This window comes from Danio rerio, chromosome 4, assembly GCF_052040795.2.
Source record: "Danio rerio strain M-AB ecotype USA chromosome 4, GRCz13ab, whole genome shotgun sequence".
NCBI classification, from domain to species: Eukaryota; Metazoa; Chordata; class Actinopteri; order Cypriniformes; family Danionidae; genus Danio; species Danio rerio.
Window position 1 is genome coordinate 35,558,343 of NC_141024.2, and position 27,603 is coordinate 35,585,945.

Here is a 27,603-nt window from a genome sequence, read left to right on the forward strand (position 1 = left end):
TGTGCAGGGTTTCACACAATTCTTTCATGTTGTCTTAACACAAATTAAGATAACTTAACACTTTTACCAAATTATTTGGACTGAACATTAAGTTGTCCCATGTAAATCTTAAGAATTGTGTAATTAAGTAGTTTGAACAAGTAAAAAAAAAGTTTTTTTTCCCCTATTTCTGTTAAATGGAGATACGATTTTTTCGGCACATTTTTAAACATTATTGTTTTAATAACTAATCTCTAATAACTGATTAATAACTGATAACCAAAGCTCTGTGGCACAATCGGTTAGTGCGTTCGGCTGTTAACTAAAAGGTTGGTGACCCCTTTCATTAGGGTTTATATAGCAGACCTTTTGAAACAAAGTTCCGCCTCTCTACCACTGAAGGTGACCTCTAAATAAGTCTCTGTGGCGCAATTGGTTAGCGTGTTCCGCTGTTAACTGGAAGGTTGGTGGTTCAAGTCCACCCAGGGGCGAATTAGGCATTTTACTGCCTTGCAACTGCTAACACGTGCACTGGGCATAGATCCTGGGCCACATTCTGTCCAGCGTTACAAGATGAAATCAGGATTTAGCAAAATATAGTCACAGGCAGGGAAGGTATTACTAAAAACAGTGTCTAGCTCTTGAAAGGGCCCTTCATCAGCTCGACTAGCTCAGTCGGTAGAGCATGAGACTCTTAATCTCAGGGTCATGGGTTCGAGCAGCACGTTGGGTGTTTCTGTTACCTCTCTCAGCAAATTTTCATTAGGGTTCATATAGCAGACCTTTTGAGACAAAGTTCCGGCTTTCTACCACTGTAGGTGACCATTCGCTAAGTCTTTGTGGCGCAATCGGTTAGCGTGTTGGCTGTTAACTGAAAGCTTGGTGGTTCAAGCCCACCCAGCGGCGAGTTAGGCATTTTTCTGCCTTGCAACTGCTAACACTTGCACTGGGCATATATCCTGGGCCACATTCTGTCCAGCGTTACAAGATGAAATCAGGATTTAGCAGAAGATTGTCACAGGTAGGGAAGGTATAACTGTAAACGGTGTCTAACTCTTTAAATGGCTCCTCATCAGCTCGGCTAGCTCAGTCGGTAGAGCATGAGACTCTTAATCTCAGGCTTGTGTGTTAGATCCCCATGTTGGGCATTTCTGTTGCCTCTCTCTCAGCAAACTTTCATTAGGGTTCATACAGCAGACCTTTTGAAACAAAGTTCTGCCTTTCTACCACTGTAGGTGACATTTTACTAAGTCTCTGTGGCGCAATCGGATAGTGCGTTCGGCTTTTAACTAAAAGGTTGGTGGTTCAAGCCCACCCAGAGACGAATTAGGCATTTTGCTGCCTTGCAACTGCTAACACGTGCACTGGGCATATATCCTGGGCCACATTCTGTCCAGCGTTACAAGATGAAATCAGGATTTAGCAGAAGGTTGTCACGGGTAGGGAAGGTATTACTGAAAACGGTGTCTAGCTCTTGAAAAGGCTTCTCATCAGCCCGGCTAGCTCAGTCGGTAGAGCATGAGACTCTTAATCTCAGGGTCGTGGGTTCGAGCCCCACGTTGGGTGTTTCTGTTACTTTTCTCGCTCTCTCTCAGCAAACTTACATTAGGGTTCATCTAGCAGATCTTTTGAGACAAAGTTCCGCCTTTCTACCACTGTAGGTGATGTTTCCCTAACTCTCTGTGGTGCAATAGGTTAGCGCATTTGGCTGTTAACTAAAAGATTGTTGTTTCAAGCCCACCCACGAACGAATTAGGCATTTTGCTGCCTTGCAACTGATAACCCGTGCACTGAACATAGATCCTGGGCCACATTCTATCCAGCGTTACAAGATGAAATCAGGATTTAGCAGATGATTGTCACGGGTAGGGAAGGTATTACTGTAAATGGTGTCTAGCTCTTGAAAGAGCTCTTCGTCAGCCTGGCTAGCTCAGTCAGTAAAGCATGAGACTCATAATTTCAGGGTCGTGGGTTAGAGCCCCACGTTGGGCGTTTCTGTTACTTCTCTGTCTCTCTCTCTCAGCAAACTTTCATAAGGATTCATATAGCAGACCTTTTGAAACAAAGTTCCGCCTTTCTACCACTGAAGGTGACATCATACAAAGTCTCTGTGGTGCAATTGGTTAGCGCATTCGGCTGTTAACCGAAAGGTTGGTAGTTCAAGCCCACCCATGGACGAATTAGGTATTTTTCTGCCTTGCAACTGCTAACACGTGCACTGGACATATATCCTGGTCCACATTCTGTCCAGCGTTACAAAATGAAATCAGGATTTAGCAGAAGATTGTCACAGGTAGGGAAGGTATAACTGTAAACGGTGTCTAGCTCTTGAAAAAGCTTCTCATCAGCTCATCTAGCTCAGTCGGTAGAGCATGAGACTCTTAATCTCAGGGTCGTGGGTTCGAGCCCCACGTTGGGCGTTTGTGTTACTTTTCTCTCTCTCTCTCAGCAAACTTACATTAGGGATCATGTAGCAGATCTTTTGAGACAAAGTTCCGCCTTTCTACCACTGTAGGTGATTTTTCCCTAACTCTCTGTGGTGCAATAGGTTAGCGCATTTGGCTGTTAACTAAAAGATTGGTGGTTCAAGCCCACCCAGGGACGAATGAAGCATTTTGCTGCCTTGCAACTGCTAACACGTGCACTGGACATAGATCCTGGGCCACATTCTGTCCAGCGTTACAAGATGAAATCAGGATTTAGCAGAAGATTGTCACGGGTAGGGAAGGTATTACTGTAAACGGTTTCTGGTTCCTAAAAGAGCTTCTCATCATCCCCGCTAGCTCAGTCGATAGAGCATGAGACTCTTAATCTCAGCGTCGTGGGTTAGAGCCCCACATTGGGCGTTTCTGTTACCTCTCTTTATCTCAGCAAACTATCATTAGGATTCATATAGCAGACCTTTTGAGACAAAGTTCCGCGTTTCTACCACTGTAGGTGACCTTTCACTAAGTCTCTGTGGCGCAATCGGTTAGCGCGTTAGGCTGTTAACTGAAAGGTTGGTGGTTCAAGCCCGCCCAGGGACGGATCAAGCAGTTTGCTGCCTTGTAACTGGACATAGATCCTGGGCCACATTCTGTCCAGCGTTACAAGATGAAATCAGGATTTAGCAGAAGATTGTCACGGGTAGGGAAGGTATTACTGTAAACGGTTTCTGGTTCCTTAAAGAACTTCTCATCAGCCCGGCTAGCTCAGTCGGTAGAGCATGAGACTCTTAATGTCAGGGTTGTGGGTTCGAGCCCCACGTTGGGCGTTCCTGTTACTTTTCTCTCTCTCTCCCGGCAAACTTACATTAGGGTTCATGTAGCAGACTTTGAGACAAAGTTCCGCGTTTCTACCACTGTAGGTGACCTTTCACTAAGTCTCTGTGGCGCAATCAGTTAGCGCGTTCGGCTGTTAACTGAAAGGTTGGTGGTTCAAGCCCACCCAGGGACGAATTAGGCATTTTGCTGCCTTGCAACTGCTAACACGTGCACTGGACATAGATCCTGGGCCACATTCTGTCCAGCGTTACAAGATGAAATCAGGATTTAGCAAAAGATTGTCACGGGTAGGGAAGGTATTACTGTTAACAGTGTCTAGTTCTAGTGGGGACTCCTCATCCGCCTGGCTAGCTCAGTCGGTAGAGCATGAGACTCTTAATGTCAGGGTCGTGGGTTCGAGCCCCACGTTGGGCGTTTCTGTTACTTTTCTCTCTCTCTCTCAGCAAACTTACATTAAGGTTCATATAGCAGACCTTTTGAGACAAAGTTCCGCGTTTCTACCACTGTAGGTGACTTTTCACTAAGTCTCTGTGGCACAATCGGTTAGCGCGTTCGGCTGTTAACTGAAAGGTTGGTGGTTCAAGCCCACCCAGGGACGGATCAATCATTTTGCTGCCTTGTAACTGCTAACACGTGCACTGGACAAAGATCCTGGGCCACATTCTGTCCAGCGTTACAAGATGAAATCAGGATTTAGCAGAACATTGTCATGGGTAGGGAAGGTATTACTGTTAACAGTGTCTAGACAAAGTTCCGCGTTTCTACCACTGTAGGTGACCATTCCCTAAGTCTCTGTGGCAACATTATGAAGCTGCAGGCCCCGAGACCCAACCGCACGCTCAGACTTGCTCGCTCAGACCAGCACTTCCAGACCTATCATTTTCTCAGACAGTGCCACCTGCTGTTGGAAAAATTGCCTAACCTGAATTCATTGATTTATAAATTGTAAATTACACTATTTTTCTACTATAAAATATTGCACTATGATTGAATACATTATTATATAAAATATTAAACATACTAGATTATGATTTAATGCATTAAGTCTGTTGTATTTTAATTAACTGTATTTGTAAATAGATATTGTTCAGTTACTTAAATATTTTCAGTCATTTATTGTTTTTGTTGTTGTTTTTTGTTTTTAAATCATTAAGGATTTATCAAACTCTTTAGTATTGAGTTGAGGGAATGAACATTATCTTATTATTCACAGAATAAATGATAGTACTCTGAGTAATTTTCTCACACCAAACTTTATTTTTTTATAAATTTTCATGAGGTCCTACAAGTCATCGAGCTGTAAAAAATGCAGAGAAAAATTGTGAAAAACAATACTTGGATTAATAATGTATTTATTATATATAAAATAAAATGCTTTACATTCTTGTTGGGGAGATTTTTCATTTCTCGAGCAATTCTTTTGTTAAATTCCTCAACTTCACTAAAAAAATAAATGTTTTTGTCAGAAATTGTGTTTAACATAAAAACTTAACAGCTTTTGTACAAAAAAAATGTAAACATACCTTGCGTGATAAATGGGGCCCTGGAGGAAGACATCTTCAGCCTCCTGCCAAGACAAGCCTTGTAACTCGGAAATGCCATGAGTTATGGCCTGTACAAACATACAGATAAACCAATTAATAAAATAAAACACACATAAGCATGCTCATGTACATACATGTTTTGTGATTACCTCTGGGAGAAGAAATCCACAAATGAACTCCACCTCATCATTGAAGGTCAGCTGTGTTTTGGTTTTATTAAGAATTCCTCTGATGTAGTCACAAATGATTGACTGGGACTGCTCATTCTCAATGTAGACAGGCACTTGAGAACGGGGTTTTAGTGGAAACCAATTTGACCTTTTCCCACCGAGTATATCCTTTGGGCCATAGAAGGAAATTATATTTCATATGTAAATGCACAAGTAATTAATTATATTTGGCAAATAATAGTTAAATTGTCACTTGACTATATTTAAGTCAACCATACTCAGAGTCTAGAGGAGTAATTTAAAGTGGAACCATCTATACCACCAAATGCTGCTCTGCTGATTTTGATGTGATAATCGAGTCCACTAATCGTTTGTCATTCCTTTCCCGATCTTGAACTGCTTGGACATGTGCCGGAAGATTGGATGTGGTTTTTCTTTTCACCCTAAAAAGGAGCAGAATCTTTCCATCCAAGACACTTCTTGCCTCCTCAGTCCAGAAAGCAAATCTGTGCCCATAGCTTTTAATAACAAGACAAGACAAAATCCATAATTACTGTGTAACGAGGAGACTGACACGGAGGGATCCATTATGCAGTATTTATTAATCACAACTTCACTCAAACACACAATATGCACCGGAGTGCACACACACACACATCCACAGTAGTAGTATGGGTATCAAGACTGATGATGAACAGACACAGAGTGAGTTACCAGGCATGAGTGGAAGGGAGTGAGCGAGAACCAGGATCCGTTATGCAGGCTTGGGTCAAGGGCAGGCAGCAAGGATCAGAGTCCGTATAACAGGTGTGGTTCGTGGGCAGGCAGAGAGAGAGTCAGAGTCCGTATAACAAGCGTGGGTCGTGGGCAGGCAGAAGGCGAAGCAAAGTAAGAGACAGGCTGGAGTCGTGCACAGGAGATCAGGCTGGAGATAATGCTCAGAAATGCTGGCCGGGGCTAAACAAGACTTCGCCCTGAACGAGTGTTTGAGTGCGGCTTATAAGAGGTACATGGGTCATTAGCCAGATTCCAATCAGGTGTATGCGCAATCAGTGTAGATGGATGACGTAATGCTAAAAGTCCGAAGATGGTGGCCTCTGCTGGCCAGCGAGGGGAGTTACTGGGACCGAGGTAAGAGAGATTTTAAGTATGTTTTGTTATTCATGTTACAAGTTGTTGTATTGACACAATATACATTTTTAATTTTACAGATTTACAAGAAAAATAAATAAATACTGACATACCCATCAATTTGAAATCGTTCCATGAGTAGAAGGCACCACCACTGACGGATGATAGGTATATCCATCTGAAAGAAAGACTGTTTAGTCTAACAGTTAACCAACATGTTTTTGTTAATACATGATGTTGGGTGTGCTTGCAATAACCATGCCCCTTTTTTTAAAAGATATGTTGCTTAGAAGAAAGCAAGATAATTTACATTAAAATAGTTACATTTTAGCTATGATTAAGAAAAGCACCAACAAAATAAAGTTACATAAATAATAAAATAATACCTCCTGGAGTTGAAACCCAATGCCACACACCATTGAGAGGGTGTACTGAAAAGAGAGAAGCCACAGTCATTTACAATGTTTACAAAATCTTCAAATCAATTAACTCAATTTATATCTTACCATGAGTACAAAAACACCACAATCATTCCCTCTTGTCTGACGTGGCAAAGCCTAAAATAGGCAAAGCAAATTAATTTTATTTTAGAATAATGTACAAAAAATTTAATTGTTGTAAAAGCCAAATAATAATTTTTTTTTAAGTTGATTCCTCACTGGAAAATCATATCCAGTCTTTTCAGACCATGTCCCATGATCCACTTGGTAAGCAATTTTCCTGTAAACAAAACATATTAGTAGTAATACTAACAATTACAGCTCACCTCAACTCTAGAACACCATGCATAAAAAAGGCTAGATGAACATAGCCAGAAGTTTAAGAAACGGCTATAGGAACGTAGCCAAAAGTGACAGACCTATAATACACGGTTAGGAAATAAATAGAAATGGCTATAGGAACGTAGCCATATATCACATAAAGGCTAAAACATGTCTTAGTTTATTGATAGACCTAAAAATTGCCCTGTATTCCTCATCTCCAAATCATGATTCATGCTCTGCGTACAGAGAGTCTAAAAACACCATCTCTCTTCGAAGCGGCATCATTATCTATAATGTTAAAGGTGTAAAAATATTTCATTTGAACATTATTGCTTCTTCCAAGATTTTTCAGTGTTTTATTTTAGAAACACACACATTGCAATACCAATTAATGTATGCACTAGACATTTCAATATTTTCTTACACAGACAACAAAGCGGTCTGGTCCATTGGCATTTGTCCATGCTGGAAAGGCTAACAGGTCTTTCAAGTCTGCATCTTCCTAGAATTGATCAGGACAGTTATGTCGTTTAATTTAGGTTGTACTTCTCACACAGTAAATACAGTACATACACGCACCGGTAATCCAGTAACAATGTTGTTAGGAGTTTCTTTCCACACAGGGACAACATAAAAGTCCTCAATGTATATGTCCTTGCCCTACATGAATAAAAATAAACTGTTGACAATGACATGAACATTTTCACACAGTTTAGAAATTGTTTTTTTTTTTTTTTGGATCAAGTTAAAACAATCTATATAAATATTATGTTTTATAGTACATACAATTTGTCGAGCCATTTCACAAATAAGCTTCATGCAGGCGTTTCCAATCTGCAATAAATACTTTGATAAGTCAATGTTTTTAATAAAAAAAAAGTTATAATAAAAAACAGACTGATACATGGGAGTTCATGTCCCTCAACAATCCAAGGCTCCAAAATTCTTCTCGAATAAGGCACACTTGCCCCTCCTTCACAATTATTTCACTGCCAGGGCGATTTCGGTCCAGCACATAATCAAGCTGTAATAATAATAACAATAAATATGTGTGTGTGTGTGCGTTTGTATGTAATGGTAATTGTCCCAGCTATACCTCTCTTTTCATCCTGATGATCCCTCGGTTCCAGCTCGCATCTCAGCCTGCCTGTTGGATATTTCACACTGGATGAAAGATCATCATCTTCAGCTGAACCTCGCAAAAACGGAAATGCTTGTAGTTTCTGCCAACCCGACTCTACACCATAACTTTTCAATCCAGATGGATGGGGCAACCATTACTGCATCCAAAATGGTGAAAAGCCTTGGAGTAACGATTGATGACCAACTAAACTTCTCTGACCACATTTCTAGAACTGCTCGATCGTGCAGATTTGCACTCTATAAAATCAGAAAGATCCGACCCTTCTTATCTGAACATGCAGCTCAATTCCTTGTTCAAGCTCTTGTTCTCTCCAAACTGGATTACTGCAACTCTCTACTAGCTGGGCTTCCAGCTAACTCTATCAAGCCTCTTCAACTGCTCCAGAATGCAGCAGCACGAGTTGTCTTCAATGAACCTAAACGAGCACATGTCACTCCGCTGCTAGTCCGTTTGCACTGGCTGCCAGTTGCTGCTCGCATCAAATTCAAAACTCTGATGTTTGCCTACAAAGTGACTTCTGGCCTAGCACCTTCTTATCTGCACTCACTTCTGCAGATCTATGTGCCCTCCAGAAACTTGCGTTCTGTGAATGAACGTCGCCTCGTGGTTCCATCCCAAAGAGGGAAGAAATCACTTTCGCGAACGCTCACGCTCAATCTGCCCAGTTGGTGGAATGAACTCCCTAACTGCATCAGAACAGCAGAGTCACTCGCTATTTTCAAGAAACAACTAAAAACTCAACTATTTAGTCTCCACTACACTTCCTAATCTGCAATTGCCTCTTTGAATATCACACTAACTGTACACAAAAAAAAAAAAACTACTAATACTTCCCTTCTTAGACTTTACAGACCTGAAACTTGCCTTTAGTACTTATTCATTGTTGCTCTTAGTTGTGTAAATTGCTTCCTTGTCCTCATTTGTAAGTCGCTTTGGATAAAAGCGTCTGCTAAATGACTAAATGTAAATGTAAATGTTCACCAGTTTCTCTTGTAATGGATCCCAGTCCCTCTTCCAAGGCTTAGTAGGTTCCAAAAAATTCAGAAGAGTGGTAGGTTCACAAGCTGTTTTTTCTGTACTTGGTACTGATGACAGAGGAGATGTGACTGATGTTATGCCTGGTGATGCAGCGGTCGTTTGTAAAGTCACAATATTTTCTGGCAGTGCTGTCAGTGGTCCGTAGAGTACATTAAAGCACCAAAATGAGAAAATAACACATAATAATTAGAGAACAGAAACTTGACACTGAGCAACTGGAAAGAACAGTCAAATTACCAAGTGACATGTCCATGCATTTCTCTGTGGAGGATGGATTTTCTATAAATACAAATATACACATAAGTACAGTTATGGATAAATTGATGTATTTGTTACACAGTAAGGGAAACATTACCTAACACAACCTGGCTGTGGTCATTCATGTGAATGTTTGAGTTGAATTCCTTTTTTATGTCATGAAGACGTTTCTCGTTTTTTCTGACAGTGTAATGGTGGATGATGTTTCGCATGAGGAAAACATGTGTGGATGGCAATGCCATGTTCATAAAGTAGTTATTTTTCTTTAGCTTTGAAAAAAGCTGTTCTGCAGCCTGACTGTTAACTTTGCCAGCTAGTTGAGGCACAAGACGAAGCTTCCTCAGTGAATCACGAGGATCTTTTGTGTTGTCTTCGTGAAAGCGGTCATACAGAACATAGTGTTCTGCAGAACCAGTTATTGGATGACCATCCGTATCTGGACTTTGCTTTTTTGCAGTGAGCAATGGCAGAGTTACCTGTAATTTTCCTGATTTTGCTTTTGCAATATTTTCAGTGGTTGGTTCGAGTAACCTTCCCTCGAAAGGTGTGAAAGTTATGGGTTTCCTCAAATTTGTGTGGGTGGACAGTCCACGGGCAAAGTCACAAATAACAACATTAGGCAGATGCTTCCAAGACAGAAGCATATCTGCAAAATCCCGTGGACTTTCTGCTCGCAGATTACACTTTATACTGTAAACTATGCCACAAGGACACATGATGACAGCCCAACCTCCTGGAACAGACAAAAAAGATAAGCAAATAGTTAAGAAAACATAATCAAATCCCATTAATGACATTGGGACTTAAATGACCATAGGTTATGATAGAGGGCAGTGGCATTAACCTTAACAAAGTATACTTTTAAAAAATTTAAAGATGCAGTGCCTCAGAGATGTAAATACACTCCCCCACACGGAAAGCAACAATAGGTGTCAGACGAGGCCACCTCCAACACCCCCCCAGAGCTGTACACCACCAGTCACTCCCCAATCAGTGCCAAGCAGAAAACAGGAACCATTATGTCTATGTGACTTTGTACATTTCTGATTTATTTGTAATATTTTAATGTGCAACATTGAGGTTTACCTGAAGCAGCCCAAATCTTTTCAAAAACCTTGTCATAGGCCTCCCTTGACCTCATCTCCTCCGAAAGTCGCAGGAGTAGATCTGTGCGAGAGCCTTTGGCATCTAAACCACACTCTTGACACAGTCTTCTTATCACTCCCACCTATCACATAAAACACACGTTAAATGAAATGCCAACACTGACAAATAATACATATAATTAGCATTAAATATTTAACTTTCTGTTTTGAAAGTTCGTCCTTTAAGCGATCTTCAGAGACAGTTATTTCTGTTCGTTCTGCAGTTTTTGCTTTGTGCACTTTCTCAAATTCAGTGTTGAGAACAACATTCGCTATATGAGTCTTACTCCCGATCCAGGGTGCCCAAAAGTTGTAACTAGGTGTAACACAGAATGGATTGTTTTTTTGACCTTTAGGACAAACATGTTAGTACATCAGTGAATTTAGATTGTACTCCTGAAAACACTTATGAAATTAAATAATGATGACATGCCATTCCTGATATAATAAATTTCCTTACTTGAAAAAAATCCTCGAGCAATTCGTTCTTCTGTCAGTGCCTTCCAAACATATCTAAATCCACCTCTCCATTAAAATCTTGTGGAGGCTGTGAAAGATCACTCACTAAAGAAAATAATTACTTACTATAAACTTACTAATAGTTTTACTAATAAGACTTACCTCTCTGCAGTAAAAAGGAAAGATACAGGTAACATGAAAGACACAGATGGATGGTCACCACAAGATACACATGAATACTTGTATTCATGGTCAGTTAGGGCCTCAAAATGCAGATAGCCGTGGAGAAGAATAATTGCTGAGGGGAACTGTACACCTGTAGTTACCTCCAAGTACTCCACTACTCTGCTGACTGCTGTATGCACCTATGGTAAAGAAATCACAGTTAATCAGTATGTATATAGGCAAGGCAAGTTTATTTATATAGCACATTTCATACACAATGGTAATTCAAAGTGCTTTACATAAACAAGAATAAAAGAGACAAGTATAAGAAAATAAAAACAAAGAATAAAAATGATTTAAAAAAACAGTTAAAAACAGAAAACATAATAGTGTGAACTGTCGGACGTAGCACAGTGCTCATTCAGTAAAGGCACAGCTAAACAGATGTGTTTTAAGTCTTGATTTGAATGTGCCTAATGTTGCTTAACATAAAATCAACACTATGAAGAAATCCTATTGTTGTAAAAAATATTATATTGTATAACATATAATATATGAACTGGTAGGACAAAACATTCTTGCACTTTCACTGCGCTCATATGCGCAGCATTATCCTGCCCAGCCACTCCCCGCACCTGTGCGTGTGGAGCAGGCGTGTCCAAACTACGGCCCGCGGGCCATCTGCGGCCCGCAATCAGTTTTGTGGCGGCCCGCGAGGCTTTTTATAAATATCAATAGAATCTGGCCCGCTATTCAAAAATGAACGTAATTCAATAAATAACCACCGGGTGTCGCTGTTACATGCATTCAATTAAGCAGCAGTTCTTGCTATGATCTATCTATCTATCTATCTATCTATCTATCTATCTATCTATCTATCTATCTATCTATCTATCTATCTGTCTGTCTGTCTGTCTGTCTGTCTGTCTGTCTACACACAGTTGAAGTCTGAATTATTAGCCCCTCTTTGATTTATTTCTTCTTTTTTAAATATTTCCCAAATGATGTTTAACAGAGCAAGGACATTTTTACAGTATGTCTGATAATATTTTTTCTTTTGGAGAAAGACTTTTGTTTTTTTTCAGCTAGAATAAAAAGCGGTTTAAATTTTTTTATGAACCATTTTAAGGTAAAAATTATTAGCACCTTAAGTCTTCAGAACAAACCATTGTTATAAAATAACTTGCCTAATTACCTTAACTTGACTAGTTAACTTGATTAACCTAGTTAAGTCTTTAAATGTCACTTTAAGCTGTATAGAAGTGTCTTAAAAATATCTAGTCAAATATTATTTACTGTCATCATGGCAAAGATAAAAATAAATAAATTATTAGAAATGAGTTACTAAAACTAATATGTTTAGAAATGTGTTGAAAAAAATCTTCTCTCCGTTAAACAGAAATTGAGGAAAAAATAAACGGGGGCTAATAATTTAGGGGGGCTAACAATTCTGACTTCAACTGTATATATATATATATATATATATATATATATATATATATATATATATATATATATATATATATATATATATATATATATATATATATACACACACACACGTGTCTGTGTGATGTATGTAAAATTTGGCCCACGACAACGTTTGTTTTTTTGCATCTGGCCCTCGGCCCAAAAAGTTTGGACACCCCTGGTGTGGAGCATAAGAACAGATATGAGGCCTGTTACAGGGCTCAACAAGCAAACAATTCAGTGTTTTGAATGCGACTCAAAAGGTGTTGGCGCTGGCCTTACCTTAAGCTCCCTAACGCTTCCAGGACCCAGACGGTGTGGCCACACAGAAGCTGCAAAATTCCATCTGGGTCCTGCGATGCAGCTGGCACCGCTGGCTGAGGCGACGGGCAACCTCAGCCATATCCGCCTCCATTGTGGAGGGGTAGGGGCTTCATGTTCATGTATTGTATCATGTATTGTATAACGATTACCTGAAACAGGTTTCTTATGGTGAGGCAGAGAGAGAGTTCAAGGAGGACATGGTCATTGAAGTTATGCAAACCATTAGCCCACTCTTGGTAACGTTACACCATTCCACAGAAAGGAAAGAATTTGTAGTAGGTTGAAATATCTGCAGATACAGAATGTAAAATAAATGGTTTAGTATCTTTTTCATAATTAAAATAAAATATGTAAGTAACAATTATCCACCTTGGACAATTCCTGTAGTTGTGAGAATTTTCGCTTTACGTGTAATGCAGACAGGATCACTGAGCAATGTGCGGTCTGAGCAGTGGTAGCACATTGTCTCATCAGGGATTAGGTGTTTTGGAAATTCCTTATAGTCTGAAGAAAGCCTCAAATGACTGGGAATAGTAGATGGTAGCTTTTTATTCATTAAGATGTATTGTACCATGCTCTTTACTTTAGCAATGTCCTTTGGAGGGTAATTCTCACTTTCATCACTTTCCTCCATCGCTGCTGCCTGAAATTCTTCAGCGCTTTCAGTGCTCCGAACTTTTCGGAAGAGTTCAGGGTGAATTTGAAAGAGGTTCCATTTTGCTATGTATTTATGGGTACATGATCTCTGGGTTTTTGCACAGGGGCAGTGCCATGAATTCTTCTTGGTGTGATATGATACCATGACTCTGCCCAGTCTACTATAATATGATATATTAGGCTCAAAGACCGATATGAACATTTTTGTTGGTGGGACTCCAATCTTGGATTCAACTGACAGTGGTGCATTTTCTTCTTGGGCTAGTTTTTGACGATTTACACACTGTTTTATTTTGTCCTGCCCAAACCACTTGCTTTTAACCATTTCTTTTAAACTTTCTTCTGTGAGTGAAGGTGAGGTTAAAAATGTTTTGCAGTATGAAACTGACCGGAGGTGAACACATTTGTATGACAGCAGTCCACTTCTCCAAGCCAACTCCATATTAGTCTGGCACTCATTTAATTCACATGAAACACGATGTGGTTCCCGCCATATTTATATTTGCACATGGAGTGGAGTAGAAGCTCCATGAAAACTTTTGTGGACCATATAGACTCCATTCTGAGGGTCTATGCACTCACTGTCAAGATGAGATGAGGAAGTGATGTCCATCATTTTTGGGGTGTGTTTACGTTCTATGTGTCTTTTTAAATTTTTAAAGTGGCATATCAAATCACATTTGGGACATTTCTTTAGTTGCTTTGGTTTTTTCCGACAATTTTTTTAAGGGCCTAGAAATGCCAGAAGTGGTGGGCAGAGCCATGTCAGTGGATAGAGGCACATGTGTGGCGGGCAGAGCCGTGGCAGTGGAGAGAGGCACATGTGTGGCGGGCAGAGCCGTGTCAGTGGAGAGAGGCACATTTGTGGCGGGCAGAGCCGTGTCAGTGGAGAGAGGCACATGTGTGGCGGGCAGAGACGTGGCAGTGGAGAGAGGCACATGTGTGGCAGGCAGAGCCGTGTCAGTGGAGAGAGGCACATGTGTGGCAGGCAGAGCCGTGTCAATGGAGAGAGGCACATGTGTGGCGGGCAGAGCCGTGGCAGTGGAGAGAGGCACATGTGTGGCGGGCAGAGCCGTGTCAGTGGAGAGAGGCACAGGTGTGGCAGGCAGAGCCGTGTCAATGGAGAGAGGCACATGTGTGGCGGGCAGAGCCGTGGCAGTGGAGAGAGGCACATGTGTGGCGGGCAGAGCCGTGGCAGTGGAGAGAGGCACATGTGTGGCGGGCAGAGATGTGATGAGAGTTGTGATGGCTTTAGTGTGAGGGGTTGGTGGTTGTTTTTGTTTGCAGAGTCCTAAATGTTTAACAAAATCAGGTTTTCTTAAAATGGTTGATTTGCAGAAGAGGCAGTGATAATGTGGCTGACTTCTGCAGAGGCGTCCACATCTGTGTATTGTAAATTCTGAAAAAAAAGCAGTATAAGATTGCACTTTAAGTTTTCTTACAATTTTTCACTATAATCAGATGTAAATTTTCAAATATTACCTTCATGCTGGACTGATCTATTAAAATGTGCCTGCAGATGTGATTGCACTTTTTTTTAATCGTGTTGGTTGGAAAACCGAGGCATCACAAAATGGACAATGAAAATATGTGCAGCATTCGGTGCACTGTACAGGTACTGGCAGAGACCCCCCTTTTTGAATTGTAATATCCATCTAGGAAAAAATACACAAGTCACAAGCAAATTATATTTGTTTTAACCTAAGAGAGCTCACAATGTAAATGTTATGCAGATTAATTGATATTTTGATTTCCAGAGATCTTATTTACAATTGTTAAACTGTTATTGTGTTACTGTTATTGTCTGAACTTTCAGATAGATAATACAGTAATACGTTCAGTAGACCTACATAGCACTTTAATATGTTACAATTAATAATTGCTTTATATACACAATACATTTTATTTTAACATTTTTACTTTAAAGTTTTTTATTTTGCCAGAAATCCTTGCTAGAAAAGTGTCCCAGAATGGTACAATAACAGAAAATAAGAGCACGCTGTAAATATCATAAAATAATGCTATCTTTTGACTAATTCAAATCAAACACTGAAATATTGTTTGTTAGTGTAATAAGATGTCACATTGATTTATGCCATAAATTTCAAGAATCGCTTTAATAAAATGAATAACCTTACTCACGTGTCCGATGTTGCTACTTCCTAGAAAGTGCTGCTCTGAGCGTGGGTCTCGATACCTGCCGCTTCACCCAACCCAACAGCAGGTGGCACTGTCTGAGAAAATTATAGGTCTGGAAGTGCTGGTCTGAGCGTGCAGGTCTGAGCGTGCGGTTGGGTCTCCGGGCCTGCAGCTTCACCCTACCCCCAAATGTGGGAATCTCGACTGCATAATTTCTGGTAGTGGGGAACTGCGTTCGTGCTCTCCCCTGAGCACAGTGGTTCAAGACAGAGTTCAGGCGGTAGCGTCGGACCCGGCTGGAGCGGTGCTTCCCTCTCTTCCTCGTCCTTTGCTAAGCCTCTTTTGCTCCAGTAGAGCTGCGCGCGCCTGTGGAAGGCCTGCCCACCCCGTCGCTAGAAGAGTCTGTTCTGACGCCAAAAACTACTCGAAAGGTCCCCCCTCAAAGCGGTTTGACCAGGTGAAGGAACACGCAAAGAGAGCCCCCGGTGGCTTTTGTCTGCCAAGCGAGTGTGCCCTGTGGAATGTCAGAATTTTATTTGCCGGCCTGCCGCTGTTACTGACGGAACGAATGCAGACCGTGTGAAAGGTCATCATTTTATCTGCCATTAAGTAAGCGAACGCTTCTGCCCGGATCAGAGGTAACTTTATTTCAAGGACTGCAATCTTTTGCAGACGTCTGTGGCGTTTTGGGCAGAGGGACGCTTCTAAACCAATCTGAACCAGAGGCAATTTGGCAGCCAGCCGTCGGTGGTTTGCCGTCTCAGGAATGTAAGGTGCTTGCAGCGGGAGGTTGTTTCGTTAGCGCTTCCACTTTCGTTAGTAAAGTTCTTTTGCGGAACGTTTGTAGATCCCGTCGTGTTCTTCAAGCTATGTCGTTTGAGCACTGTGCTGATAGGCTGACGTAAGAAAACAGGACACAAAATATACAAGGCAAGAGTGCAAAGCACGGAGCTCTAGGCAAAGGCGGTCCGAACCGCAGCAAAGCAGGAGGTCGACATGTCTAAATAGACCAAATCAGAAACTAAGCAGAGAAAAACGGCATCTGTAGAGAAAGAAAACAGATGGAGGAAAAGAAAGAAAGAACAGGAGGATCCCCTCCCCTCCCCCCATAGAGGGTCTGTTATCCCCAGATCGAGTGCGTCCAGTGGAATCCATGTGTTGGCAGCCCCAACTGATGACAAAACACAAAGCAAGCATCCGGAGGATGTTACTAGCGAGTGGTTTGCAAGCACAGGCATGTCTGCTGCAAGTACAGCGCCGTCAGGAGACAGGGGTTGCTGGCCCAATCCCCATGCTCGGTGGCTGGGCATCACCGTCCTGGAGTATGGCCGATAGAAAACGGCGGCTGACGGCTGAATTTTTTGAAAAATAACAAAAAATAAAAAAAATTTGAAAAATCGCAAAAAATGAAAATTATTTGAAAAATCACAAAATAGGAAAATTTTTGAAAAATCACAAAAAAATGAAATTTTTTGGAAAAATAACAAAAAATGAAGTTTTTTTGAAAAATCACCAAAAATGACATTTTTTTGAAAAATAACAAAAAATCGAATTTTTTTGAAAAATCACAAAAATGAAATATTTTTGAAAAATAACAAAAAATGAAAATTTTTGAAAAATAACCAAAGAAATGAAAATTTTTGGAAAAATAACAAAAAATGACATTTTTTTGAAAAACAACAAAAAATGAAAATTTTTTGAAAGACAACAAAAAAATCGAATTTTTTTTGAAAAATAACAAAAAATCGAAATTTTTTGAAAAATCACCAAAAATGACAATTTTTGAAAAATAACAAAAAATGAACATTTTTTTGAAAAATCACCAAAAATGAACATTTTTTGAAAAATCACAAAAAATTTAAATTTTTTGAAAAAAAACAAAAAAATGAAAATTTTTGAAAAATCACAAAAAAATGAATTTTTTTGGAAAAATAACAAAAAATTAAGATTTTTTGAAAAATCACTAAAAATGACATTTTTTGAAAAATAACAAAAAATTGAATTTTTTTGAAAAATCACAAAAATGAACATTTTTTGAAAAATAACAAAAAATCGAAATTTTTTGAAAAATAACAAAAAATGCAATTTTTTTGAAAAATCAGTAAAAATGACATTTTTTTGAAAAATAACAAAAAATCGAAATTTTTTGAAAAATAACAAAAAATCAAAATTTTTTGAAAAATCACCAAAAATGAAAATTTTTGAAAAATAACAAAAAATGAAAATTTTTTGAAAAATAACAAAAATGAAAATTTTTTGAAAAATAACAAAAAATTGATTTTTTTTGAAAAATCACAAAAATGAAATTTTTGTGAAAAATAACAAAACATGAACATTTTTTGAAAAATAACAAAAAATCGAAATTTTTTGAAAAATAACAAAAAATGCAATTTTTTTGAAAAATCACAAAAAAAACAAATTTTTTTTTGAAAAAAAAACAAAAAATGAAGATTTTTTGAAAAATCACTAAAAATGACATTTTTTTGAAAAATAACAAAAAATGAAAAATTTTTGAAAACTAACAAAAAATCGAAATTTTTTTGATAAATAACAATAAATGCATTTTTTTGAAAAATCACAAAAAATCGAAATTTTTTAAAAATAACAAAAAAATCGAATTTTTTTGAAAAATCACCAAAAATGAAAATTTTTGAAAAATAACAAAAAATGAACATTTTTTGAAAAATCACCAAAAATGAACATTTTTAGAAAAATAACAAAAAATGCAATTTTTTTGAAAAATCACAAAAAATTTAAATTTTTTGAAAAATATCAAAAAATGAAAATTTTTGAAAAATCACAAAAAATGAAAATTTTTGGAAAAATAAAAAATGAAGATTTTTGAAAAATCACTAAAAATGACATTTTTTTGAAAAATAACAAAAAATGAAAATTTTTTGAAAACTAACAAAAAATCGATTTTTTTTTGAAAAATAACAAAAAATGCATTTTTTGAAAAATAACAAAAAATGAAAAATTGTTAAAAAATAACAAAAAATCAAAATTTTTTGAATAATCACAAAAAATCGAATTTTTTTGAAAAATCACAAAAAATGAAATGTTTTTTGAAAAACCAAAAAAAAATGTAAAATTTTTGGAAAAATAACAAAAAATGAAGATTTTTTGAAAAATCACTATAAAATGACATTTTTTTGAAAAATAACAAAAAATGAAAATTTTTTGAAAAATAACAAAATATCGAAATTTTTTGAAAAATAACAAAAAATGCAAATTTTTACAAAAATCACCAAAAATGAACATTTTTTAAAATATAACAAAAAATGAAAAATTTTTGAAAAATAACAAAAAATCAACATTTTTTGAAAAATCACCAAAAATGAAAATTTTTTGAAAAATTAACCAAAAATGAAAATTTTTTGAAAAATAATAAAAAATGTAAATTTTTTGAAAAATCACAAAAAATGCAATTTTTTTGAAAAATCACAAAAAAGAAACTTTTTTGAAAAATCGCCAAAAATAACAAAAAATGAGTCTTTTGAAAAATCGCAAAAAATGAAAAATTTTTTGAAAAATCACAAAAAATTAACATTTTTTGAAAAATCGCAAAAAATCACAAAAAATTAAAAATTTTTGAAAAATCACAAAAAATGAAAATTTTGAAAAATCACAAAAAATGAATTTTTTTAAAAAATAACAAAAAATGAATATTTTTTGAAAAATCGCAAAAAATGAAAATGTTTTGAAAAATAACAAAAAAATTAACATTTTTTGAAAAATCGCAAAAAATCACAAAAACATGACAATTTTTTTAAAAATCGCTAAAAATCACAAAAATGAACAAATTTAAAAAAAAAAATGAAATTTTTTTGAAAAATCGCAAAAAATGAAAATTTTTTGAAAAATAACAAAAAATCAAAATTTTTTGAAAACTCACCAAAAATGAATTTTTTTGAAAAATAACAAAAAATGAAAGTTTTTTGAAAAATAACAAAAAATCGAAATTTTTTGAAAATTCACAAAAATGAAATTTTTTTGAAAATTCGCAAAAAATCCCCGAAAATGAACATTTTTTGCAAAATCGCAAAAAATGAAATTTTTTTGAAAAATCGCAAAAAATGAACATTTTTTGAAAAATCCCAAAAAATCCCAAAAAATGAACATTTTCTGAAAAATCACAAAAAATAATTGTTTTGTAAAATCGCAAAAAAATAAAATTATTTGAAAAATCACAAAAAATGCAAATGTTTAGAAAAAAAATGAAAATTTTTGAAAAATCACAAAAAAATGCAATTTTTTGGAAAAATAACAAAAAATTAAGATTTTTTGAAAAATCACCAAAAAAATGACATATTTTTGAAAAATAACAAAAAATGCAATTTTTTTGAAAAATCACAAAAAATCGAATTTTTTTGAAAAATAACAAAAAATGAAAATTATTTGAAAAATCACAAAAAAGAAAAATTTCTGAAAAATTGCAAAAAATAAAAAATGAAAATTTTTTGAAAAATCGCAAAAAATGAAAATTATTTGAAAAATTGCAAAAAATAACAAAAAATGAAAAATTTTTGAAAAATCACAAAAAATAAATTTTTTTGAAAAATCGCAAAAAATAAAAAATGAAAATTTTTTGAAAAATCGCAAAAAATGAAAAATTTTGGAAAAAATCGCAAAAAATGAAAATTATTTGAAAAATCACAAAAATGAAATTTTTTTTTAAAAATCACAAAAAATGAAATTTTTTTGAAAAATCGCAAAACATAACAAAAAATTAAAATTTTTGAAAAATCGCAAAAAATGAAACATTTTTGCAAAATCGCAAAAAATTAAAATTATTTGAAAAATCACAAAAATGAAAAAATTTTTAAAAATCACAAAAAATGAAAATTTTTTGAAAAATCGCAAAAAAAGATTTTTTTTGAAAAATAACAAACAAATTAACATTTTTTGAAAAATCGCAAAAAATCACAAAAAATTACAATTTTTTGAAAAATCGCTAAAAATCACAAAAAATGAAAAATTTTTGAAAAATCGCAAAAAATGAAAATAATTTGAAAAATCACAAAAATGAAAAAATTTGAAAAATCACAAAAAATGAAAAATTTTTGAAAAATCGCAAAAAAATAAATTTTTTTGAAAAATCGCAAAAAATGAAATTTTTTTTGAAAAATAACAAAAAAATGAACATTTTTTGAAAAATAACAAAAAATTACAAAAATGACAATTTTTTGAAAAATCGCTTAAAATCACAAAAAATGAAAAAAAATTTAAAAAATAGCAAAAAACAATTTTTTTTTAAAAAATCGCAAATAATGAAATTTTTTTGAAAAATCGCAAAAAATCACAAAAAATGAAATTTTTTTGAAAAATCACAAAAAATCACAAAAAATGATTTTTTTTGAAAAATCACAAAAAATCACAAAAAATGTTTTTTTTTGAAAAATCACAAAAAATGAAAAAATTTTGAGAAATCACTAAAAATCACAAAAAAATGATATTTTTTTGAAAAATCGCAAAAAATCACAAAAAATGAATTTTTTTTTAAAAAATAGCAAAAAATGAAACATTTTTGAAATCACGAAAAATCATGAAAAATGAAAAAACTTGAAAAATAACGAAAAATCATGAAAAATAAAAAAATTTGAAAAATCATGAAAAAAATCTTGAAAAATCACCAAAAATCATGAAAAATGAAAAATTCACCAAAAATCATGAAAAATTATCTGTACAAACAGTAAAAAATACAGATAGTGCAAAAAAATGACAGTGCAAATACAACGACAGTACAAATAACAGACAAATAAAATGACAATGTGAAATTGACACCGATATGTACAATGAATAGGTGTCCACATAGTTGTAGGCAGTGTTGTTTCAAGTATGGATTGGCTAAAGGTCAGTGCATGCTACATATCGATGGTGTGCAGTGAGGGTATGGAAGAGTCTGTGTGTTGTGTATTAAGTGTTCATCAGCCTGATAGTCTGAGGGAAGAAACTTTCCTTTAGCCGGCTGGTGCGTGACCAGATGCTGCGGAACTATCTGCCTGAGGGTAGCAGACAGTTTTGTCTGTATAATTGTACATGTTAAACTAATTTAAATTAGAAGTCCACTAAATGTTCATTAACTAAAGTCACAGCAAAAGGTGCTACAATTAATGTAGAAATGCCAAAGTTCCACTGCTTTTTCAGTGACAGCTGTAGGGCTCGTCTGGGGATTGAACCCAGGACCTCTCGCATCCTAAGCGAGAATCATACCCCTTGACCAACGAGCCCTGAACAAAGACCCTGCAGTGCCAAAAAAAAATTCTTACTTTTTTATAAATACTTTTTGTTCTTGTTGTTTTTAGTATGGGCCACCTGGGTTGCCTTTGATGCAGTTCCTTTTAAGTTGGCTGTGCAGCACAATCCAGTGTGACCTTCAAAAGCTAGGTTCATACCCTTAGGTCAAAAAGACATGACAATGGAAAACTCTTCAGAGAAGCTGTTTTGTCATTAGGTGTACACACCAGATCGTCTGAATGCAATATGGTATAGGGATCCTTAAGTGCTGTTTTTCTGAGTTACAAGAACTTCCTAAACCGTACAACAGATATGGCAAATGCTAGTATTGGCCCAGTGGCCTAATGGATAATGCATCAGCGTTCGAAGCTGGGAATTGTGGGTTTAAATCCCATTTGGGTTGTGTTTGTTGGGTTAAATATAAATTGTGTGGAAAAAATCCTCACTTGTCCCCTCAAACCTTAGGCGTGATGATCTGAGGTCAATAGTTAGCTTCAAATTCTCAGACTTGCTGCACACTTCAATTAAGATTTATCCAATCTTGCTTAAATTATCCAATCACTTTACAAACATCAAAGGTTCTGAAAAGCTCTGGTAATGGAGATCTTGACTTCAAGTACCCCGTGGCTTTCAACTAATGGTCTCATGTTAGGTGGATGATAATGAAATGCAAACAAGAAAATAGCTGCAGAAAGGTTGTGATTTCATGTTAATGAGAGTTGCCTTGTCTGGAATTTGAAACCCAAGATCAGTCACACCATAGCCCAGGACCAATAAGACACGAATGTGAATGATTGCACAAAGAAAATGTTTGTCCATTAGTTGCACACATCTTATTTGACGAAATGCAAACTGGCATCGAGATCCTCAAGTGCAGTTTTCCATGCGTTGGCATCTTGTTGAAGGCATACAAGAGCTCCATGACAAAATCTTGGCAACATGGCCCAGTGACCTAATGGATAAGGCATCAGCCTCTGGAGTTGGGTATTGTGGGTTCAAGTCCCATCTGGGTTGTCTTTGAAGGTCCACTATAGATTTAATTACAGATCATTTCAACCAATTATTGCAATGAAAAAAAAACTGATGCATCTACACATCAAAGCACTCTCTTGCTGACATCAGGGCTTTCCTGTTGCAGTCGGGTGTGCACATCTCCAACACCACTATAAGACGACACTATAGACATCAAAGCCCTGTAGGCCTTCCTAGAAAAACAACTGCAAGGCAAGGAAAATGAACAGGTATTGTGTATTATCATCTTGTCAAATCAAGTATTTCAGCAACACTTATGTCAAAATGTTAATAAAATTAATTAAGAAAATTATTGTATGTGTTTGTTGTATAGTGCTGCACTTAAAACGATTGACGAAAAACTGCACAAGGACAATGAGCGATCTGCTAAAAAGATTCAGAGTGAGCTTCTGTTTAGAATACAGTTAAAAGCATCAGTCTGCAATATTAGAAAACCAGTAAAACAACTCAGGTGGACCTATAGAAAAGCCAGGTAAGCCATTTTGAACAATGCCATAATGAAAAGATTTATTTATTTACATTAATCCATCATCTCTTTATTTAGGCTATTTGCTTTATGCGAGCTTACATGTCCTACAAATTTATTAATAGGACATACCCTATTAATAAACCGCCATGTTGTGAAACCTAAAGCAAAGCATCCAGTAAAAATTCATGTCTGGGGAGCCATATTCCATCAGGGACCTGGACCGCTAGTTGTGTTAGAAGGTTAGTTCAATCTCTTTAATATGATTGAATCGTTTCTTTGCAGTTTCTTTATTTATATATATTTTTTTTCTATTTTCAGGAATTATGGACAGATGTTTTTACGAAGACACTATAATAAAATTCAATCAGGCTCCATCACTTCTTCCAAGGTAGATACAGTATGTAGGCCTACTGTACCAACTGTGTGTGTGTGTGTGTGTGTGTGTGTGTGTGTGTGTGTGTGTGTGTGTGTGTGTGTGCAAAAAGAGGCTCTTGTACAACAAATCCAAAAGGCTTGATCTCAACAATAGCTGATAGTCACTTTTGCTGGAACTTGATTCCAGGGTCTCCTGTTTACAAGACAGGCACTTTGACCAACTAAGCTACAGCGCCAAACGACCTTGACAGGGGCTAATTTTTTAATAGAAAAAAGAAAAAATAACCGACAACTGTACCGCTGCTCTTAACAAAAACCCACCCTGGCACCTGTACATTAGGCACTGCTGGGATTTGAACCCAGGATCTCCTGTTTACGAGACAGGTACTTTGACCAACTAAGCCACAGCGCCAACCCTGTAAAGCAGCCAACACGTTTTTGCACACAGAGACCAAAAAAACACAGCGAGTCTAAAAATGGCAAGCAAAGAGGTTGTTTAACTCTATTTGTCGCACTATTCATTTCGCCTCAAAGCTATACAATTTTATAATTCGATCCGGCAAGCTCTATAAAACAAGCACACGCACCACCTGTACAAAGGCACTGCTGGGATTTGAGCCCAGGATCTCCTGTTTGCAAGACAGGCACTTTGACCAGCTAAGCCACAGCACCACAAAAATTGACAGGAAGAAACATTTGCCCGATAGCAAAAATCAAAGGAGAAAAAATAATACACAACAAAAACAGCATGTCAGGATGCAAAAAATGCCGACAAGATGGACGTGGTCTTTTAGAGTCTCGATGATCATGTCTCAAACCTGACCGGTAATCTGGTAATCTCTGTAATCTGGTAATCTCTGTTCAAGATCAAAGCAAAAAATGTGTGAATTTATTTTTATTTAATCTATCCTTAATCATGTGTTGTGTTTTTTGGAACCTCCAGTTTCATTACATCCAAACCCAGAGTCAGCTTGGAAAATGGAAATCAGGACAAACATATGCTATCGGCCATTGAAAGAGTTTCAGATCAGAAAGCCACTCTCCCATAATCTGAGGGAAAGGTGCAGTTTGGATTTGAACCTAGCACCTGCTGTTCCCAAGACAGGTGCTCTGGCTAACTTAGTCTTAACACTAAAAGAAAAAAACCTCTGGATACGATACTTCCAAACGCAGTTTCATCTAAGACAGTGGGGGGGGGGAAGCAAAATTTACTGTGCCTTCTACTCAGTTACTTTGCACATGCATAAAGAGGCTCTTGTACGACAAATCCAAAAGGCGTGATCTCAACAATAGGTGGCAGTTACTTTTCCCCAAAACCACAGGTTGCCTTCGAGTCATTCCTCAAGCCCACTAGGCCCTACACTGTTTTCTAATCTTCCTTATTTAAAACAGCTCAATTAAGTCATCGGCTTTATTGTAGAGTACCCCTAGTATCTGAGCCTGCACTGCGCAATGAAAGAAAGAAGCAAAACGGGATGGACAGATGAATAAAATGTTAGAAACGCACCACACCTTAAGTCAGTGAAGAAAAAGAGCCAGGCTTGCGATTCTGGTGGGACTCGAACCCACAACCTCTGAATGGCTCAGCTCACAGCCTAGAAGTCCAATGCGCTATCCATTGCGCCACAGAGCCTGAGTGCTCTGCTGTCTCTAGCACTGTTGCACAGAAAGCACTTTTTAGTACTCTCTGGCCCATGAAAGAACAGCCAACTGCTGACAAGGTACTGATGGGATTCAAACCCAGGATCTCCTGGTTACTAGACAGGCACTTTGACCAACTTAGCCACAGCACCAAACAACATTGACAGGGGCTAATTGTTTAATTGGGAAAAAGAAAAAAAAACTAACAACGGTTGCGCTGCATGTGTGAATGTCTGGACTTGAAATATTAAAGTCCAATTGGTTAGGCATTACCACACTATGCTAGATAAAGCCAACATCCAAAGCCCTCTTGAACGAGCAGCGTTCTTAAGGATTTGAATTTTGTTAAGAAATCAACTGCTAAACATCCCGCTGCGTAAACACTCGTTACTCTTAACAAAAACCAAGCCTGGCACCTGTACATTAGGCACAGCTGGGATTTGAACCCAGGATCTCCTGTTTACAAGACAGGCGCTTTGACCAACTAAGCCACAGCGCCAACATCAAAGGAGGTAAGACGTTTTTGCACACAGAGACTAAAAAAGACAGCAAGTCTAAAAATGGCAAGCAAAGAGGTTGTTTAACTCTATTTGTCGCACTATTCATTACGCCTCAAAGATATGCAATTTTATAATTTATTCTGGTAAGCTCTATAAAACAAGCACACGCAACACCTGGACTAAGGCGCTGCGCTGCTGGGATTTGAGCCCAGGATCTCCTGTTTACGAGACAGGCGCTTTGACCAACTAAGCCACAGCGCCAAACAACCTTGATAGGGGCTAATTGTTTAATTCGAAAAAAGAAAAAAAAACTAACAACGGTAGCACTGCATGCGGGAATGTCTGGACTTGAAATATTAAAGTCCAATTGGTTAGGCATTACCACACTATGCTATATAAAGCCATCGTTCATAGCCCTCTTGAACGAGCAGCGTTCTTAAGGATTTGAGTTTTGTTAAGAAACCGACTGCTAAACATCCCGCAGCGTAAACGCTCCTTACTCTTAACAAAAATCAACCTTGGCAATTGTACATTAGGCACTGCTGGGATTTGAGCCCAGGATCTCCTGTTTACGAGACAGGCGCTTTGACCAGCTAAGCCACAGTGCCACAAAAATTCACTGTAAGAGACATTTGCCTGATAGCAAAAATTGAAGAAGAAAAAATAATACACAACAAAAACCAGCATGTCAGGATGCAAAAAATACTGACAAGACGGACGTGGTCTTTTAGAGTCTGGATGATCATGTCTCAAACCTGAGCGGTAACCTGGCCTCTGTTCAAGATCAAAGCAAAAAATGTGTGAATTTATTTTTATTTAATCTATCCTTAATCATGTGTTAAGTGTTTTTTGGAACCTCCAGTTTCATTATATAAAAACCAAGAGTCAGCTCGGAAAATGGAAATCAGGACAAACATATGCTATCGGCTATTGAAAGAGTTTCAGATCAGAAAGCCACTCTCCCATAATCTGAGGGAAAGGTAAAGTTTGGATTTGAACCTAGCACCTGCTGTTCCCAAGACAGGTGCTCTGGCCAACTTAGTCTTAACACTAAAAGAAAAAACCTCTGGATACGATACTTCCAAACGCAGTTTCATCTAAGACAGTGGGGGGGGGGAAGCAAAATTTACTATGCTTTCTACTCAGTTACTTTGCACATGCATAAAGAGGCTCTTGTATGACAAATGCAAAAGGCTTGATCTCAACAATAGGTGGCAGTTACTTTTCCCCAAATCCTCAAGCCCACTAGGCCCTACACTGTTTTCTAATCTCCCTTATTCAAAACAGCTCAATTAAGTCATCGGCTTCATTGTAGAGTACCCCTAGTATCTGAGCCTGCACTGCGCAATAAAAGAAAGAAGCAAAACGGGATGGACAGATGCCTAAAATGTTGGAAACGCTCCACACCTAAGTCAGTGAAGAAAAAGGGCAAAGCTTGTGACTCTGGTGGGCCTCAAACCCACATCCTTTGAATGGCTCATCTCACCGCCTAGAAGTCCAATGCGCTATCCATTGCACTGCACAGCCTGTCATTTTTATGCCATATGATTTACAAGCAAAATGCATATTTCATCCCTGGTTGGGCTTGAAGGGCCAACCTTTCAGTTAACAGCTGATATATGATATATGGATGACAGATATTTAGTGCAGGGTCACCTACAATGGTAGAAACGCTGAACTTTGTCTCAAAAGGTCTGCT

At 37.1% G+C, this 27,603-nt stretch overlaps 2 protein-coding genes, 1 long non-coding RNA gene and 6 other non-coding genes across 9 annotated transcripts in view; 1 reads left to right on the top strand and 8 right to left on the bottom strand.

The window, feature by feature from the left end:
* LOC148680278 (uncharacterized) overlaps positions 1–27,603 on the top strand; it is a 141,874-nt gene that overhangs the window by 76,667 nt on the left and 37,604 nt on the right. The window lies entirely within an intron of this gene.
* Positions 1–27,603, bottom strand: part of LOC147836787 (uncharacterized) — a 150,092-nt gene that overhangs the window by 10,418 nt on the left and 112,071 nt on the right. The window lies entirely within an intron of this gene.
* Positions 3,874–11,281, bottom strand: LOC101886954 (PWWP domain-containing DNA repair factor 3B-like). Its single transcript, XM_088650696.1, has 17 exons — positions 10,596–11,281; positions 10,378–10,519; positions 9,389–10,024; positions 9,271–9,312; positions 7,948–9,161; positions 7,638–7,875; positions 7,431–7,511; positions 7,276–7,353; positions 6,747–6,807; positions 6,594–6,644; positions 6,474–6,518; positions 6,201–6,265; positions 5,276–5,474; positions 4,936–5,124; positions 4,766–4,854; positions 4,623–4,683; positions 3,874–4,539 (listed from the first exon to the last, which is right to left on the bottom strand). The coding sequence occupies exons 8-17, from the start codon at positions 7,305–7,307 to the stop codon at positions 4,525–4,527; spliced, it is 807 nt and encodes a 268-aa protein (XP_088506822.1). The 5' UTR covers positions 7,308–7,353; positions 7,431–7,511; positions 7,638–7,875; positions 7,948–9,161; positions 9,271–9,312; positions 9,389–10,024; positions 10,378–10,519; positions 10,596–11,281; the 3' UTR covers positions 3,874–4,524.
* Positions 24,102–24,175, bottom strand: trnat-cgu (transfer RNA threonine (anticodon CGU)). Its single transcript has one exon. It is a non-coding gene; the product is annotated as a tRNA-Thr (tRNA).
* On the bottom strand, positions 24,362–24,435 carry trnaa-ugc (transfer RNA alanine (anticodon UGC)). The gene has a single exon. It is a non-coding gene; the product is annotated as a tRNA-Ala (tRNA).
* Positions 25,308–25,396, bottom strand: trnar-ucu (transfer RNA arginine (anticodon UCU)). Its single transcript is given in 2 exon segments — positions 25,308–25,343; positions 25,360–25,396. It is a non-coding gene; the product is annotated as a tRNA-Arg (tRNA).
* trnat-ugu (transfer RNA threonine (anticodon UGU)) lies at positions 25,830–25,903 on the bottom strand. Its single transcript has one exon. It is a non-coding gene; the product is annotated as a tRNA-Thr (tRNA).
* On the bottom strand, positions 26,090–26,165 carry trnat-cgu (transfer RNA threonine (anticodon CGU)). The gene has a single exon. It is a non-coding gene; the product is annotated as a tRNA-Thr (tRNA).
* On the bottom strand, positions 26,439–26,512 carry trnat-cgu (transfer RNA threonine (anticodon CGU)). The gene has a single exon. It is a non-coding gene; the product is annotated as a tRNA-Thr (tRNA).